Source organism: Sus scrofa, chromosome 4 (assembly GCF_054392235.1).
Source record: "Sus scrofa isolate SSC_HxYL_T2T_F1_AM1 chromosome 4, Sscrofa_HxYL_maternal_Yorkshire_Landrace_v2.0, whole genome shotgun sequence".
Lineage (NCBI taxonomy): Eukaryota > Metazoa > Chordata > Mammalia > Artiodactyla > Suidae > Sus > Sus scrofa.
In genome coordinates, this window is record NC_139386.1 from 127,730,724 (window position 1) to 127,744,239 (window position 13,516).

Sequence of the window (13,516 nt, forward strand, 5' to 3'; positions counted from 1 at the left end):
AATGGAGGTTCCCAGGCTAGGGGTCTAATTGGAGCTGTAGCCGCTGGTCTACGCCAGAGCCACAGCAATGCGGGACCCGAGCCGCATCTGCAACCTACGCCATAGCTCATGACAACGCCAGATCATTAACCCACTGAGAAGGCCAGGGACTGAACCCGCAACCTCATGGTTCCTAGTCGGATTCGTTAACCACTGCGCCACGACAGGAACTCCCCTAAGTATTTTTTTAATGTGAATTTAAAAGAGATTGTTTTTATAGTAAGTACAAAGTCAGTACATACTTACTGAAGTCAAGTAGTATCCTCTAACTTGTTCTTATTCGATATTGTGTTGTATCTTCTGTGTCTTTTGTCTCTATATAAGCTTTAAAATCAGTTTGTTGATATCCACAAAATAACTTCCTAGGATTTTGAATGAGACTGTATTTATTGAATCTACAGATCAAATTGGGAAAAACTGGGAGGTCCCACTGTGGCACGGTGGGTTAATGATCCAGCTTGTCTCTTTGGAGGCACTAGTTTGATCCCCAGCCCAGTGCAGTGGGTTAAGGATCCCACCTAAGATCCAGCATTGCTGCAAGCTATGGCATAGGTTGCAGATGGGGCTCAGATCCAGTGTTGCTGTAATTGTGATGTAGACCTCAGCTGCAGCTCTGATTCAGCCCCTGGCCTGGAAACTTCCATATGCTGCAGCTATTAATAAAAATAAAAATAAATTTAAAAAAGATGATACTAGCTGTAGGATTTTTATTGATATTCTTTATCAAACTGAGGAAGTTCCACTCTATTCCTAGTTTACTAGTTTTTTTATTATTATTAATTTATTTATTTTTCCTCTGTGCAGCATGGGGCCAAGATACATTTACATGTATACATTTTTTTTCCACCCTTTGTTCTGTTACAATATAAGTATCTAGACATATTTCTCAATGCTACATCAAGATCTCATTGTAAATCCATTCCAAGTTGTATCCGATAACCCCAAGCTCCCAATCCCTCCCACTCCCTCCCTCTCCCCCCAGGCGGCCACAAGTCTATTCTCCAAGTCCATGATTTTCTTTTCTGTGGAAATGTTCATTTGTGCTATATATTAGATTCCAGTTATTAGTGATATCACATGGTATTTGTCTTTGTCTTTCTGACTTATTTCACTCAGTATGAGAGTCTCTAGTTCCATCCATGTTGCTATAAATGGCATGATGTCGTTCTTTTTTATGGCTGAGTAGTATTCCATTGTGTACATAATACCACATCTTCCGAATCCAATCATCTGTCGATGGACATTTAGGTTGTTTCCATGTCTTGGCCATTGTGAATAGTGCTGCAATGAACATGCGGGTGCATGTATCTCGTTTAAGTAGAGTTTTGTCCAGATATATGCCCAAGAGTGGGATTGCGGGGTCATGTGAAAGTTCTATGTATAATTTTCTAAGGTATCTCCAAACTGTTCTCCATGTTTACTAGGAGTTTTTTAATCAAGAATGGATGTTGGATTTTATCACATGTTTTTTCCTGCTATCTATTGATATGCCCATGTGACTTTTTTTCTTTAGTCTGCTGCTGTGATGGATTACATGGATTGATTTTCAAATACTGAACCAGGTCTGTATGCATGGAGTAAACCCCACTTGATTGTGTGTATAATTATTTTCAAACTTTGTTGGATTCGATTTGAGTTTTTGTTGAGAATTTTTACATCTGTGTTCATGAAGGATATTGGTCTGTAGTTTTCTAGTAATATCTTTGGTTTTGGAATTAAAGTAGTTCTGGCATCATAGAATGAGTTAGGAAGTATTCCCTCCAGTTCTATCCTCTGAAAGAAATTGTAGAAAATTGGTATAAATTATTTAAAATATAAAATGCTTTTTATCTTGTAGCTATTTTTGTTTTGTTTTGTCTTTTTTTTTTTTTTAAGGCCACACAAGGCAGCCTGTGAGGTTCCCAGGCTAGAGGTCAAATCAGAGCTATAGCTGCCAGCCTGCACTACAGCCACAGCAACATGGGGTCGAGCCGCATCTGCAACCTACACCACAGCTCACGGCAACGCCAGATCCTTAACCCACTGACTGAGGCCAAGGGTTGAACCCTCATCCCCATGGATCCTAGTTGGCTTCATTAACTGCTGAGCAGCCACACTCAATTTCCTATCTTTTAGTCATTTTAAGCTTATGCATAAGTTTCAAAAATGGTAGACAATTCCTGTTTATCATTCATTCAGTTTTCACTAGTGTTAATACCTTATATAACTATAGTACCATCGTCAAAACCAAGATATTAACCCTGGTATGTTAACTATTAACCAAATTATAGCCTTTATTTGGATTTTGCCCGTATTTCCATTGTTGTACATTTTTGGTTCAAGATCCAACCTGGGGAGTTCCCATCATGGCGCAGTGGTTAACGAATCCGACTAGGAACCATAAGGTTGTGGGTTCGATCCCTGGCCTCACTCAGTGGGTTAAGGATACGGTGGTATAGGTTGCAGATGTGGCTCAGATCCCATGTTGCTGTGGCTCTGGCATAGGCCGGCAGCAACAGCTCCGATTCGACCCCTAGCCTGGGAACCTCCATATGCCTCGGGAGCGGCTCTAGAAAAGGCAAAAAGAGGAGTTCCCGTTGTGGCGCAGTGGTTAACGAATCCGACTAGGAACCATGAGGTTGCGGGTTCGGTCCCTGCCCTTGCTCAGTGGGTTAACGATCCGGCGTTGCCGTGAGCTGTGGTGTAGGTTGCAGACGTGGCTCGGATCCTGCGTTGCTGTGGCTCTGGCGTAGGCCGGCGGCTACAGCTCTGATTCAACCCCTAGCCTGGGAACCTCCATATGCCGTGGGAGCGGCCCAAGAAATAGCAACAACAACAACAACAACAACAAAATACAAAAAAAAAACAAAACAAACAAAAAAAAATCCAATCTGGGATCCACAGTGCAGTTACTTACCAGGTCCCTAAGTCTCTTCTGCTCTGTGACGCTTCCCCAGTATTTCCTTGTCTTGCATGACCTTTACACTTTAGAAGCAAACTGATCAATTATTTTGTACTCAGAGACTACAATTGTCTGATCAAGTAGTGGCATTCATTATTTCTGAGTGAAAGTTTTGAGTTTTCTAAAGACTAGGTTTTGTGTTTGTGAAGATCTTGGTGTTTACTTTAAGCAAGTTGTAATTATTATTTCTTACCGTCTTGGGGATCTACAGTTATTTAGAAATTCCTTCTTCACTACAAGGCAATGATGTCTCCTCTAGTCTATTGACCATGGCAGTCGCTGTGTCTTCCGTAATATGTGAAGTAGCATGCGAGGCATAACTTACTTATTGCAGAATATAATTCCTGAATTCATCATTTTTATTTTATAAATTATCTTTGAAAGCCTTATATAGTTTCCTCAAAAAGTTAAATATAGAATTACCCTGTGGTCCACCAAGTTCACTCCTAGGTTTACCAAAATGATCGAAAGCAGAGACTCCAACAGCTACTTGTCCACCAGTGCTCATAACACACTGTCCCAAAGGTGAAAACAACCCAAGTGTCCATCAGCAGATGAATGCATAACACTCTGTGGTATATACATACAGTGTAGTATTATTTGGCCACAGAAAAAGGAATGAAATTCTGATACATGCTCTAAAACCTATACTTGAAAACATTACACCAAGTGAAAGAAGCCAGTCCAAAAAAAAGCAAATATTATTTAATTTTAGTTATATGAGATACCTGGAATAGGCAAATTCATAGAGCGTGGAATAGAGATTACCAGGGGCTGGGAGGAGGGGTTAACAGGGAGTTAACTCTTTAATGAATTAGAAACAGAATTTCTGTTTCGTATCATGTAAAGGTTCTAAGGCTGGGTTAGTGGTTAATGGTTGCACAACCTTGTAAATAGACTTAACGGCATTGAATCATACACTTAAAAATGGTTAAAGGGGGGAATTCCTGTTGTGGCTCAGCAGTTTAAGAACCTGACTAATATCCATGAGGACACAGGTTCAATCCTTGGCCTCCCTCAGTGGGTTAAGGATCTGGTGTTGCTATGGCTGTGGTGCAGGCCTGCAGCTGCAGCTCCAATTTGACCCCTAGCCCAGGAACCTCCATATGCCGCAGGTGCAGCCTTTTTTTTTTTTTTTTTAATGGTTGAAAGGGTAAATTTTATGTTATGTATATTTTACCAAAAATGTTTAAAAGACTTAGAGCTCTCCTTCCCACCCTCCATTTATTGGATCATATTAATCCAGTGTATCGTTTTTTTCTATATTTTGTGGATTAATTTTTTTCTGAGAAACCCTCGATAGCATTATCATGGTAAAGCTGATATTATAAAAACTGTATTTCATCTCTCATTAGAAGTTTGAAAAAGTTTTCATCTCAAATGTAATGTGAATAAGATAAATTCTGATACTAATATTTTGATGAGTTATGAAGATGGATAATATTAGAAACATAAGATTATTCTCACTAGAGATTCATTTCACCCCGCTGGCTTGGGTTTTGTGATGGACATGCACATAAAAGTGGCCGCTGAATAATCTACCTGCAGAATGGACCACTCACGTCCATCAAACTCCTGATGTCTTGCCTCAGCTTCTCCAGAAGTAAGGCGTGCAGATACCTGCTTTGCTGTAGGGAATCCAGGGGCTAGAGACCTTCAGATCAAGGAACTCCAGCCTCATGACACCATTTGCCAGCTCATTCGGTCTCCCATGATTGGCAGAACCATCATAAAGCAATTCTCAAAAGAAAATACTGGGCAAAACAGGTAGCTGTCTGTCTGCCATACCAGGTCATTTCATTCATTCATTCAACAAATGTTTGTCGAGTGGCTGTTACAGGCTAAACACTGTTCTGAGAGCTTGGGAGACATCAACTAACGGAAGAAATAACGCTGCTCTCACATAGTTTACCTTGGAGCTGGTCTGTTCAGCTGCAAAAGCATGTCGGAACTTGGGCAGCCAGGAGATGTGACATAAAGTGCTTAAACTTCTGAGCTTAACCCGTCCCCTATTTCTTGGTTAATTAGTTGAAGTCTTTGCATTCAAGGTGGGTGCAAGCTAGTATTGATGTCAGAGTGATATTTTTCTGTGGGGTTCTGCCATGGCTTCCACAGATTCAGACCAGTGGATGGTATCACTGCGGTTCGAGAGTCCTTAGCATCTCCAATAAGGAGATGAAACGGTACTGCTTCGGTCCCAGGGAACAGCATGTTGGCAAGAGCCAGTGAAGTTATTGCAGGGTTTCAGTCTCAGACCAAAATGGGATGAAAAGTGGGTGGAATTACACATGGTGGGGCTCAAGCTGAGATTCAGTAGACACAGAGGAATGCAGGGGCTTTCCACACCCACACCAGATCCATGCTTAATGCAGAAATACTGCTTCCAGTCTACAGGCCAGGCCCTTGGAAAGGGTGGTAGACCCGCCAGTCTTGGTTAGATATACGTGGGACATGGACAGGCAAGAAATGACTATAGGATGGTTGTAAACAGATGCTATCAGCAAATGAAAATAATTGCTAGTGTTTATTATCCAGACCCACATTTTCAGCTCATCCTCACAGCAAAAGCAAACTAGAAAAAAAAAAAAAAAAAGCTGTTTGCAGTAAGAACTCTAGTTACAACTATTAAAAATCCAGATTTAACTTGCAAAAAAAAAAAAAAAGTTCAGATTTAACTTGCTTAAACAAAAAGGGAAAATTTATCAAAACTGGCAATACCAAGATGGTTAAGACAGCTCTCCCCCCACGCCCTCCCCCACCCCGATCTCACTGTGTGCAGCAATAACCTTTTCCCCTTTCAGGGGGATATTAGGAAATGTAGTTATAATTTCAGTGCTGGAAACCGCATTCAGCTCTAAGGCACCGCACTTTTAAAGGGCCACGGACAAATTGGAGCATGTTCAGAGAAAAATGACCCAGATGGTACGGGAACATGAAACCCAGTTATATGAGAAACAGTTGGAGGAAGTAGGGAGATTTAGCCTGAAGAAGAGAAGATTAACCAGAAAGTTTTACAGAAACCACAGTTTTCAGATTCTGGAAGAGACGCTACGTGGGCTGGTTATTCATCGAGCCCTGCCCACTGGAGCCTCCCAGAACCAGGCCGTTGTGGGGGAGATATGGGTAGAACATCCAGAAGGACCTGATAACAGTCAAAGCTGCGCCTAAGGAATGGACGTCACTGGAGGCTGACACCGAGGCCCCCATCTCTGGAATTGTCCTAACAGGGGACGTCATCAGCCCCTTCTCACATCACACCGTCTCCAGGGGCTCGGCCTTCCCAGCCCCCCTGTGGGCAACTGCATCTCTTTGCCTGGTTCTCCCCTTGCGCTTTGTCCTCCCTGAGGTGCTGCCATGGGTTCCCTTGTATTTCAGGTCCATTTATATGTCTGTCTCTCACTAATGATGCTCAATCCTTAGAACCTAGTGTATCCTTCTTATAACAAATATACCACGCCTTCTGCTATCCCGAAATGCCATTCATAGTTAATATAACTCACCTGTGTGCACGAAATTCCATTAAAGCGCTATAATATAATTGCATTTAAAGGGAGGAAGTTGCATTTAAAGAGAGAAAGAAATAGAAATTCGCCGTCATGTCGCATGTTTGACCATATCTCCAGGTATGACTGCACCAGGAGACACAGCGAAGGAGAAGGATTTGGAACATGGGTGCAGCGTGATTAGCCCACTGCTCCGCGGACGGGCGTGGGTGCATTGCTTTGGTAACTTGGAAACTGTGAATGGGGTTGCCGCCCATGATGTGATATTCTTTTCCTTTTCTTTTTAAATTTTTTTTTCAATTTAGAACCTATTTTATTTAAAAATGTATCGCATAAAATGTGTCATTGTAATCATTTTTACGTGTACAGTCCTGCGGCACTCGGTCCGTCAACGTTGTTGTGCAGCTGTCACCTCCGTCATCCTCTGGACCTTTTCACCTCCCGCAACTCGTGATGTAATTTTCCTAAGGAGCCAACAGCCCTTGGTGAAAGGTCCAAACAAAACAAAGCACAGTCTTCCTTTAATTTCTGTGGTAGTTCTATTTAGGAAAATTTAATGTATACATGAAACAGGCCAAAAAATGTGAGTCTTCATATATAAAACAGAGCTAGGGTCTACACTCGGTTGGTTATAGTCTGGGTGACCGGTGGGATATGGAATAGTGCTTTTTTATAGGAAAAGGTCCCAAATATTGCAGGTAGCACCACCATCCATCACTATAACCAGAGATGAGCCTGTTAGTTCCCTGGTGCACTGCCACCCCGAAAGCCAGACTCCAGTATGGGAACTCAGAGAAGGCAAGACCCACTTTTGTTCTCTTCTAACTGCCTTAGCACCTGGCGCAGGTTGCACTCCGCGTTTATTAAGTAGAGAATGTTGCGGGGAGGATGCCCAGATACCCGTCAAGTATCTGAAACTCAGCTTTGCTGAAGCCGCACTGAGGTATCAGCCTCCTCTTCTCTCACCTTGCTCCTCAGTCTGTCCTACACCTCCTTCAGGCTCAGCTTTTACAGCGGTCTGAAAAGCCAGCGGCGGTGGGTCCGTTGTCCCCACTGCGGACCCGCCGTGGGTCACAGACCATCATTTCTGCCTTCCTCAACTCTGCATCCTCTATTTCCCAGCCCCGACCTCCCCTTATATCTTCATCTGGGCTGTTTCCCGGCCTCCACGGTCACCCCCTTCAGACACGCAGTGAACTCTGAGCATCGCACGGACATGCCAAGCCCTGCGTATTTGAGCAGTGTAGCTCCCTATGCCTAGAGTGACGGGTGCCTTTCTCACCTTGAAAAGCTCCTCCTCACGAATCAAGATCCAGTTTAACTGTCTCCTCCTCGGGTCCCAGACCTGGGTCAGAATTACTCACTCTGTATCTGTTCATATCTTTGTTGTTTCATTTCTGACATTAAACTTTATTTCTTCACATGCCTGTGGTCTCTGCCAGAGTTCCTTGAACAGAAGTGAATTGCTGGAGTTCCCGTCGTGGCGCAGTGGTTAACGAATCCGACTAGGAACCATGAGGTTGCGGGTTCAGTCCCTGCCCTTGCTCAGTGGGTTAACGATCCGGCGTTGCCATGAGCTGTGGTGTAGGTTGCAGACTCGGCTCGGATCCAGCGTTGCTGTGGCTCTGGCGTAGGCCAGTGGCTACAGCTCTGATTCGACCCCTAGCCTGGGAACCTCCATATGCTGCGGGAGCGGCCCAAAGAAATAGCAAAAAGACAAAAAAAAAAAAAAAGAAGTGAATTGCTCAGGCTTTGGACTCAGTGGCTAGGGTTTGAATCCTGCATGACTTAGGAGTCCTGTGGTCTTAGGCAAAGGGCTTAACTTCTCTGGAAGCCCCATTTTCTTCTCTGTAAAATGGGGATAATATACTGATTATAAATGTCTGAAATAAAGTTGGAGGGAGTTCCCTGGTGGCCTAGTGGGTTAAGGATCTGGCATTGTACTGGGAACTTCCACACGCCAAGCAAGGCCAAAAAAACAAACAAACAAACAAAGCTTGAAATGTTAACCATTTTCAGTGGCTTTGTATCTGTCCAGCACCTCATAGGAAGCATAACAGAAAAGGTACTTACCAGCTATTTTGAATGAAGGAAGGACAGACTGCTGACGTTGTCAGATCCAGAGATTTTATTCTTTAGTCATGTTCTAATGCATATTATATTTGGCAGTTACAGCCAATTTTGTCACATATAAATTTATCCATGGAAAATATTCCTAAAAGAAAAGGGGAATCTGTTTCCCCTCTTTTTTTTTTTTTTTTTTTTTTTTTAGGGCCACACCCATGGTATATGGAAGTTCCCAGGCTAGAGGTCGAATCAGAGCTACAGCTGCTGGCCTACACCACAACTACAGCAATGCATGATCCAAGCCATATCTGCAACCTACACCACAGCTCACGGCAATGCCGGATCCTTAACCCACTGAGCGAGGCCAGGGATCAAACCCACAACCTCATGGTTCCTAGTTGGATTCACTTCTGCTGCACCACAGCAGGAACTCCTCCCCTCTCACTTTTTTTTTTAGGTGCATTAAAAAGCATTCGTTCTGAAGCAATAATGCAAAACCACTTGGGTTTGTAAAGCCCATGCCCACTATGGAAACTTAGGTGCCTAGACTCCTGTGTTTTGGATTTTGACTTGTATTTTCCAAAATGCGAAGTGTGGGGAATCTCCCCTTTCTCTTAAGCATCTGAATGGTGAGGACCAGTTTGGCTCTGATGCCCTTGAGCCAAACTCCCTGACTGTCGTGCACTTGTCTCATCTTCGGTACAAAATAATATTCTCCTTCAGCTTATGACACAGTTGTTTGCTTTAAAAAGTCTTAAGTGCTGTTTGCAGTATAAAACTAAATCCTAAATTTTGGAAACTTCCATAGCTAATACTCTGCTGCATGTTTAAAGCCTGACATTTAATCTCCGTGAACTGGAGCGCTCTGATTTCACTGTTTGCAGCTAGTAAATGTCACTCGGAACATTGTTGCTTTCACTCACACTCAAGCACTTTCCTCTGCGGTGGGTGCCTTGTGTCAGAGAATTCTTTGTGTGCTGCTCTGGTGAGGGGGGAAAAAAGACTGAGCCCGGCCTTTCAACACACTGAAAAAAAAAAAAAAAAAAACCCACTTGCAGGGCAGCGATGACCCTGTTTTTATATGGTGTTTGTGAACGCACAATCCTGAGTCTACCAGATACTCTGAAAAAGCAAGTCTATCAGCTCAGGCAGAACAAGGTCCCCACTGAGCCCGCGAAGCAGCTCCCCTCTCTTTTGAGACTGGGGCGGGTGCGGGGATCAGTGGGGCGAAGGGGTAGAAGGCGCTGTCCTTCCTTTCATTTCACTTTTTCCTGCCGGAGCAATCTTGTCATCTTCGGGCTCCCCAAACTATTTTCACCCTGGGCGTTTTATTTCTTGGTTCCTGAAGGCTGCTGGCACACAGGTCAGCCCTCACTTTTCATCATCTTGACACAAAATTGGAAAATCAGTTTGTGGCTATTTTCACAGCAAGTGATTTACTCCCGTTCTTTTATCTGTCTCCGCCGCTTTATACTCTTTGTTTGGCACCTATTTTTACTTCCTGTCTCTGCAGCCTTTTGTTCTCCTGGGATTTTTCTGTTCATTCTTCCCTCCCCTACCCCTTCCATCCCCCTAGCTCCCCGCGAGCCTTCACCCCCCTCCAGGTCCCCAGGCCCTTGCCCTGCCCTTTGTGTGCGTCCTGCTCTGTGCTGGGCTGCCTGCCCTGCCTCTCCCCCGGCTGTCAGAGGCACCGCCGGGGCCACCTCCCCCGCTCCTCACATCCTCAGGTCCCCCCGGACCCGAGCGAGGGCTCAGGAGCACTGGCCCACAGCAAGCCGACCGCAGGCAGACAAGCCCAGCTCATCCCTGGTCACTGTTGGGACAGATGGTCAGCTAGGTTCTCGGGCAGAGCGTTGTTCAGGTAGCTGGTGTCTACGGCAACCTTTGTTTCCAGTTTCCTGGCAGCCGAGCTGAGCGTGAATTGAAGCCTGGAAACAGAACACGCTCCGCAAGAAGCACGGAAGTGGGAATTTTAGAAAAGCAGGGGCTTTTCGGTCAGACACGGATTCAAGTCTCTGCTTTGTGGCCTGTGAGCTTTGTGGCCTTGGACAGATTCATTCATCATTTGACAAATACTAATTGAGTGCCTATTAAGTGCCGCATTCAGTGGCTTGATGTGTCTTGGTGGCCCCTTCTTTCTTTTCTCTTTCTGAGCCCCAGGTTGGTCATCTTTCCCCTCCTCACTCCTGTGTTTTGTTTTGTGTTGTTTTTTAAGTGGGAAGACCGGTCCCAAAGCTCTTGATTTCCAGTAAGCGCACTGGCCATATCTTTTCTAATCCTGGCGTGTGTGTTACATAGCTCATTAATCCAGACAAAGAAAGCCCTGTGGGGACCAGGAGGTCTACTTTAGAACCACAAAACTGGTTGTACCTGGAGGGTCACCCAAGTACAGTACAGGCTACAAACAGCTATTATTCCATGAGGAATAGATGTCTTGATCCCGCACATGGCTTGTTGTTATAATAACCTGGGCCATACTCATGCGTGCTCTGTTACAGAAAATAATGCAGGTGAGCCTTGAAATCACAATGATGGAGAAAAACAGTACCGAGAGGGAGTTTTAGGAAAGAACTTCTTTTTGTTTTTTTTTTTTGTCTTTTTGCCATTTCTTGGGCTGCTCCCATGGCACTTGGAGGTTCCCAAGCTAGGGGTCGAATAGGAGCTGTAGCTGCCAGCCTACGCCAGAGCCACAGCAACATGGGATCCAAGCCGTCTGCAACCTACACCACAGCTCAAGGCAATGCCAGATCGTTAACCCACTGAGCAAGGGCAGGGATCGAACCCGCAAGCCCATGGTTCCTAGTCGGATTCGTTAACCACTGCACCATGACGGGAACTCCGGAAAGAACTTTTAGCCCAGGGTGTTTGGACTTTATTTCGAGGACAGCAGAAAGCCACAGCTGATAAATGTTAACGTGACGGATCCGTATTTGAGGGCAAGTCAAGCAGCAGCCCTGTGGAGAGGGACGCAGGGAGGAGGCCTGGGGACGCAGGGGAGACAGAGACGGCCCACACCACTGACTGGAGGTCAAGAGCAGCATCCAGACTTGAGAGGCGGTAGGTAGAATTGGCAGGCTTTGGGTAGGAGGGGAAGAGAGAGAGATGTATCTGGGAAGAGGGCTGTTGTCCCAAGTTAAAATGGTAAGATTTCAAATCGCGGTGCCACCAGAGGCCCTTCCCCCTGCAGGACCAGAGGATTGCCATGGGGATCCAGCCTGAGAGAGACAGCGCAAGCAGATGGACTTGGCCAGTGAGAGGGGCTGGACCAGTCCCCCAGGAGGGAGCCAGAGAGGAAGCCCTCTGGCAGGTTAAAACTGCAGGGAGTGGTGGAACAGAGATTTGCCTTCCGCTGACGGGAAAGAGAGAGGAGAAGGGAAGGCAGAAAAAGAAATGAGTCAGTGTGTCGGGGGCTTGTGGGGGTCGCCGTCAAGAAAGCTGTGCTGTTGTAGATTCTCCCGCCTTGGGAATCGTCATGTCTAACCATTCACGTAACAGGTGCATGGAGCCTTACTTCAGTTTTCCCAAAAAACCAGATCTAACAAAACTACTTTAAGTAGATACTAAGCTAGATGGTTTTGTGTATTGTAAACTATCTATTTTCTTTGGGTTTTTTTGTTTTTGTTTTTAAATGTTGGGCAGCCCCTGCAGCATATGGAGGTTCCCAAGCTAGGGGTCAAATTGGAGCTGCAGCTGCCAACCTACACCACAGCCACAGCAATGTGGAATCTGAGCCGCATCTGCAGCCTACACCGCAGCTCACAGCAATGCCAGATCCCCAGCCCACTAAGCCAGGGATCGAACCTGGGTCCTCATGGATACTAGTTGGATTCGTTACCACTGAGCCACAATGGGAACTCCTCTTTGGGTTTTTTAAATTTCCTTCTTTTATTGCCTGGGATGGAGGGAATTCAATCCCTGGGACAAACTGTCTCCTTGTAGCCTGTTTTTATAGGATGTTACAGAACTTTTCAGTCTTAAAACAAGGATCTGAAAACAGTAAACAAGGAACGATTCGTGAATACTTTGGCAAGGTGGAGGGGGAAGGGAAGGGGGGTGATTTGATGGCTTTAGAACAGTCTGTGGTGTTCTTCTCTCATCTTTTATATCCATAGATTGTATTAATTGGACATAGCACTTTGTGTCCCTCCTAACAGATCCATGCCGAACAGAGACTTTGAGTTTTATAACTGATTGCATGAAATAGTGAAACATTTTTTCTCTGTTTAAAGACGAAGACATTCCCTTCCATTTCACAGTTTTTAAAGACTCAGAGCAGGGAGTTTTGAACTAACGGCGTACGCTAGGCGGGTTTCCATACTTGTAGAGACAATGTATAGAACCGCTGTTTTTTCTGAGGTATTGTGTGCTGTTAAACTGACCAGCACGAGAGACCCAGCAGTGAATCAGCAATTTCCACCAGCTCCCCTAAGGCTTTGGTGGTGCACCCATCTTCATGCAAAGCACTTGAGAGGGGTTGAATGCAGTGCCCCGCCTGTTTCTAGATGGCAGGTTCCCTGATGGCTCACTCAAGTTCCCGGGCCCAACTGCCAAGGTCATTATAACACCTGTTGACCGCAAACAGATGGACTGCCAGTTAGTTCTCCAGCTGAACTGTCAGCAGAGCATTGCAGCTGGAGGGTCCGCAGCCATGGAGAGCCATGTGCAAGTTCCTGCCACCAGGCCACAGGGAGAGAAGGAAAAGGAAGCTCCTTTAAAAGCGGGAAGAAGGAAGCTGGGAGGGCTGCCGTAAACAGCACACGGGAGAATTGAGGGTTCCAGGAACAGTGGCTTTTCCTTGGCTGAGATGTGAGCTCACCAGGCAAGAAGCGGAGTCTGCCTTCTTCCTCTGGGGCTCTGCTGTCAGAGGGCGTGAGAGCCTTCTGGCCCCCAACTCAGTGTTCATTGAGCTTTCTCTTTATTAACTCTTCTGTACCTTACAGCTGTTAACTCATTCAGTCCTTACAGC

The 13,516-nt window shown here is 45.2% G+C and overlaps 1 protein-coding gene across 49 annotated transcripts in view; it reads left to right on the plus strand.

Moving 5' to 3' along the window:
- Positions 1-13,516, plus strand: part of ALG14 (ALG14 UDP-N-acetylglucosaminyltransferase subunit) — a 154,964-nt gene that overhangs the window by 75,701 nt on the left and 65,747 nt on the right. For 3 of the 49 annotated variants that reach the window (XR_014844746.1, XR_014844745.1, XM_085023982.1), the window contains exon 4: positions 1,553-1,601. The exons of the other annotated variants lie outside the window; for them this stretch is intronic. Coding sequence is in view for 1 of the 3 variants with exons in the window: in XM_085023982.1 (XP_084880108.1) it covers positions 1,553-1,582 (30 nt within the window). In the remaining 2 variants the exon portion in view is untranslated. The remainder of the gene's footprint in view (positions 1-1,552; positions 1,602-13,516) is intronic. 49 annotated transcript variants of the gene reach the window in all.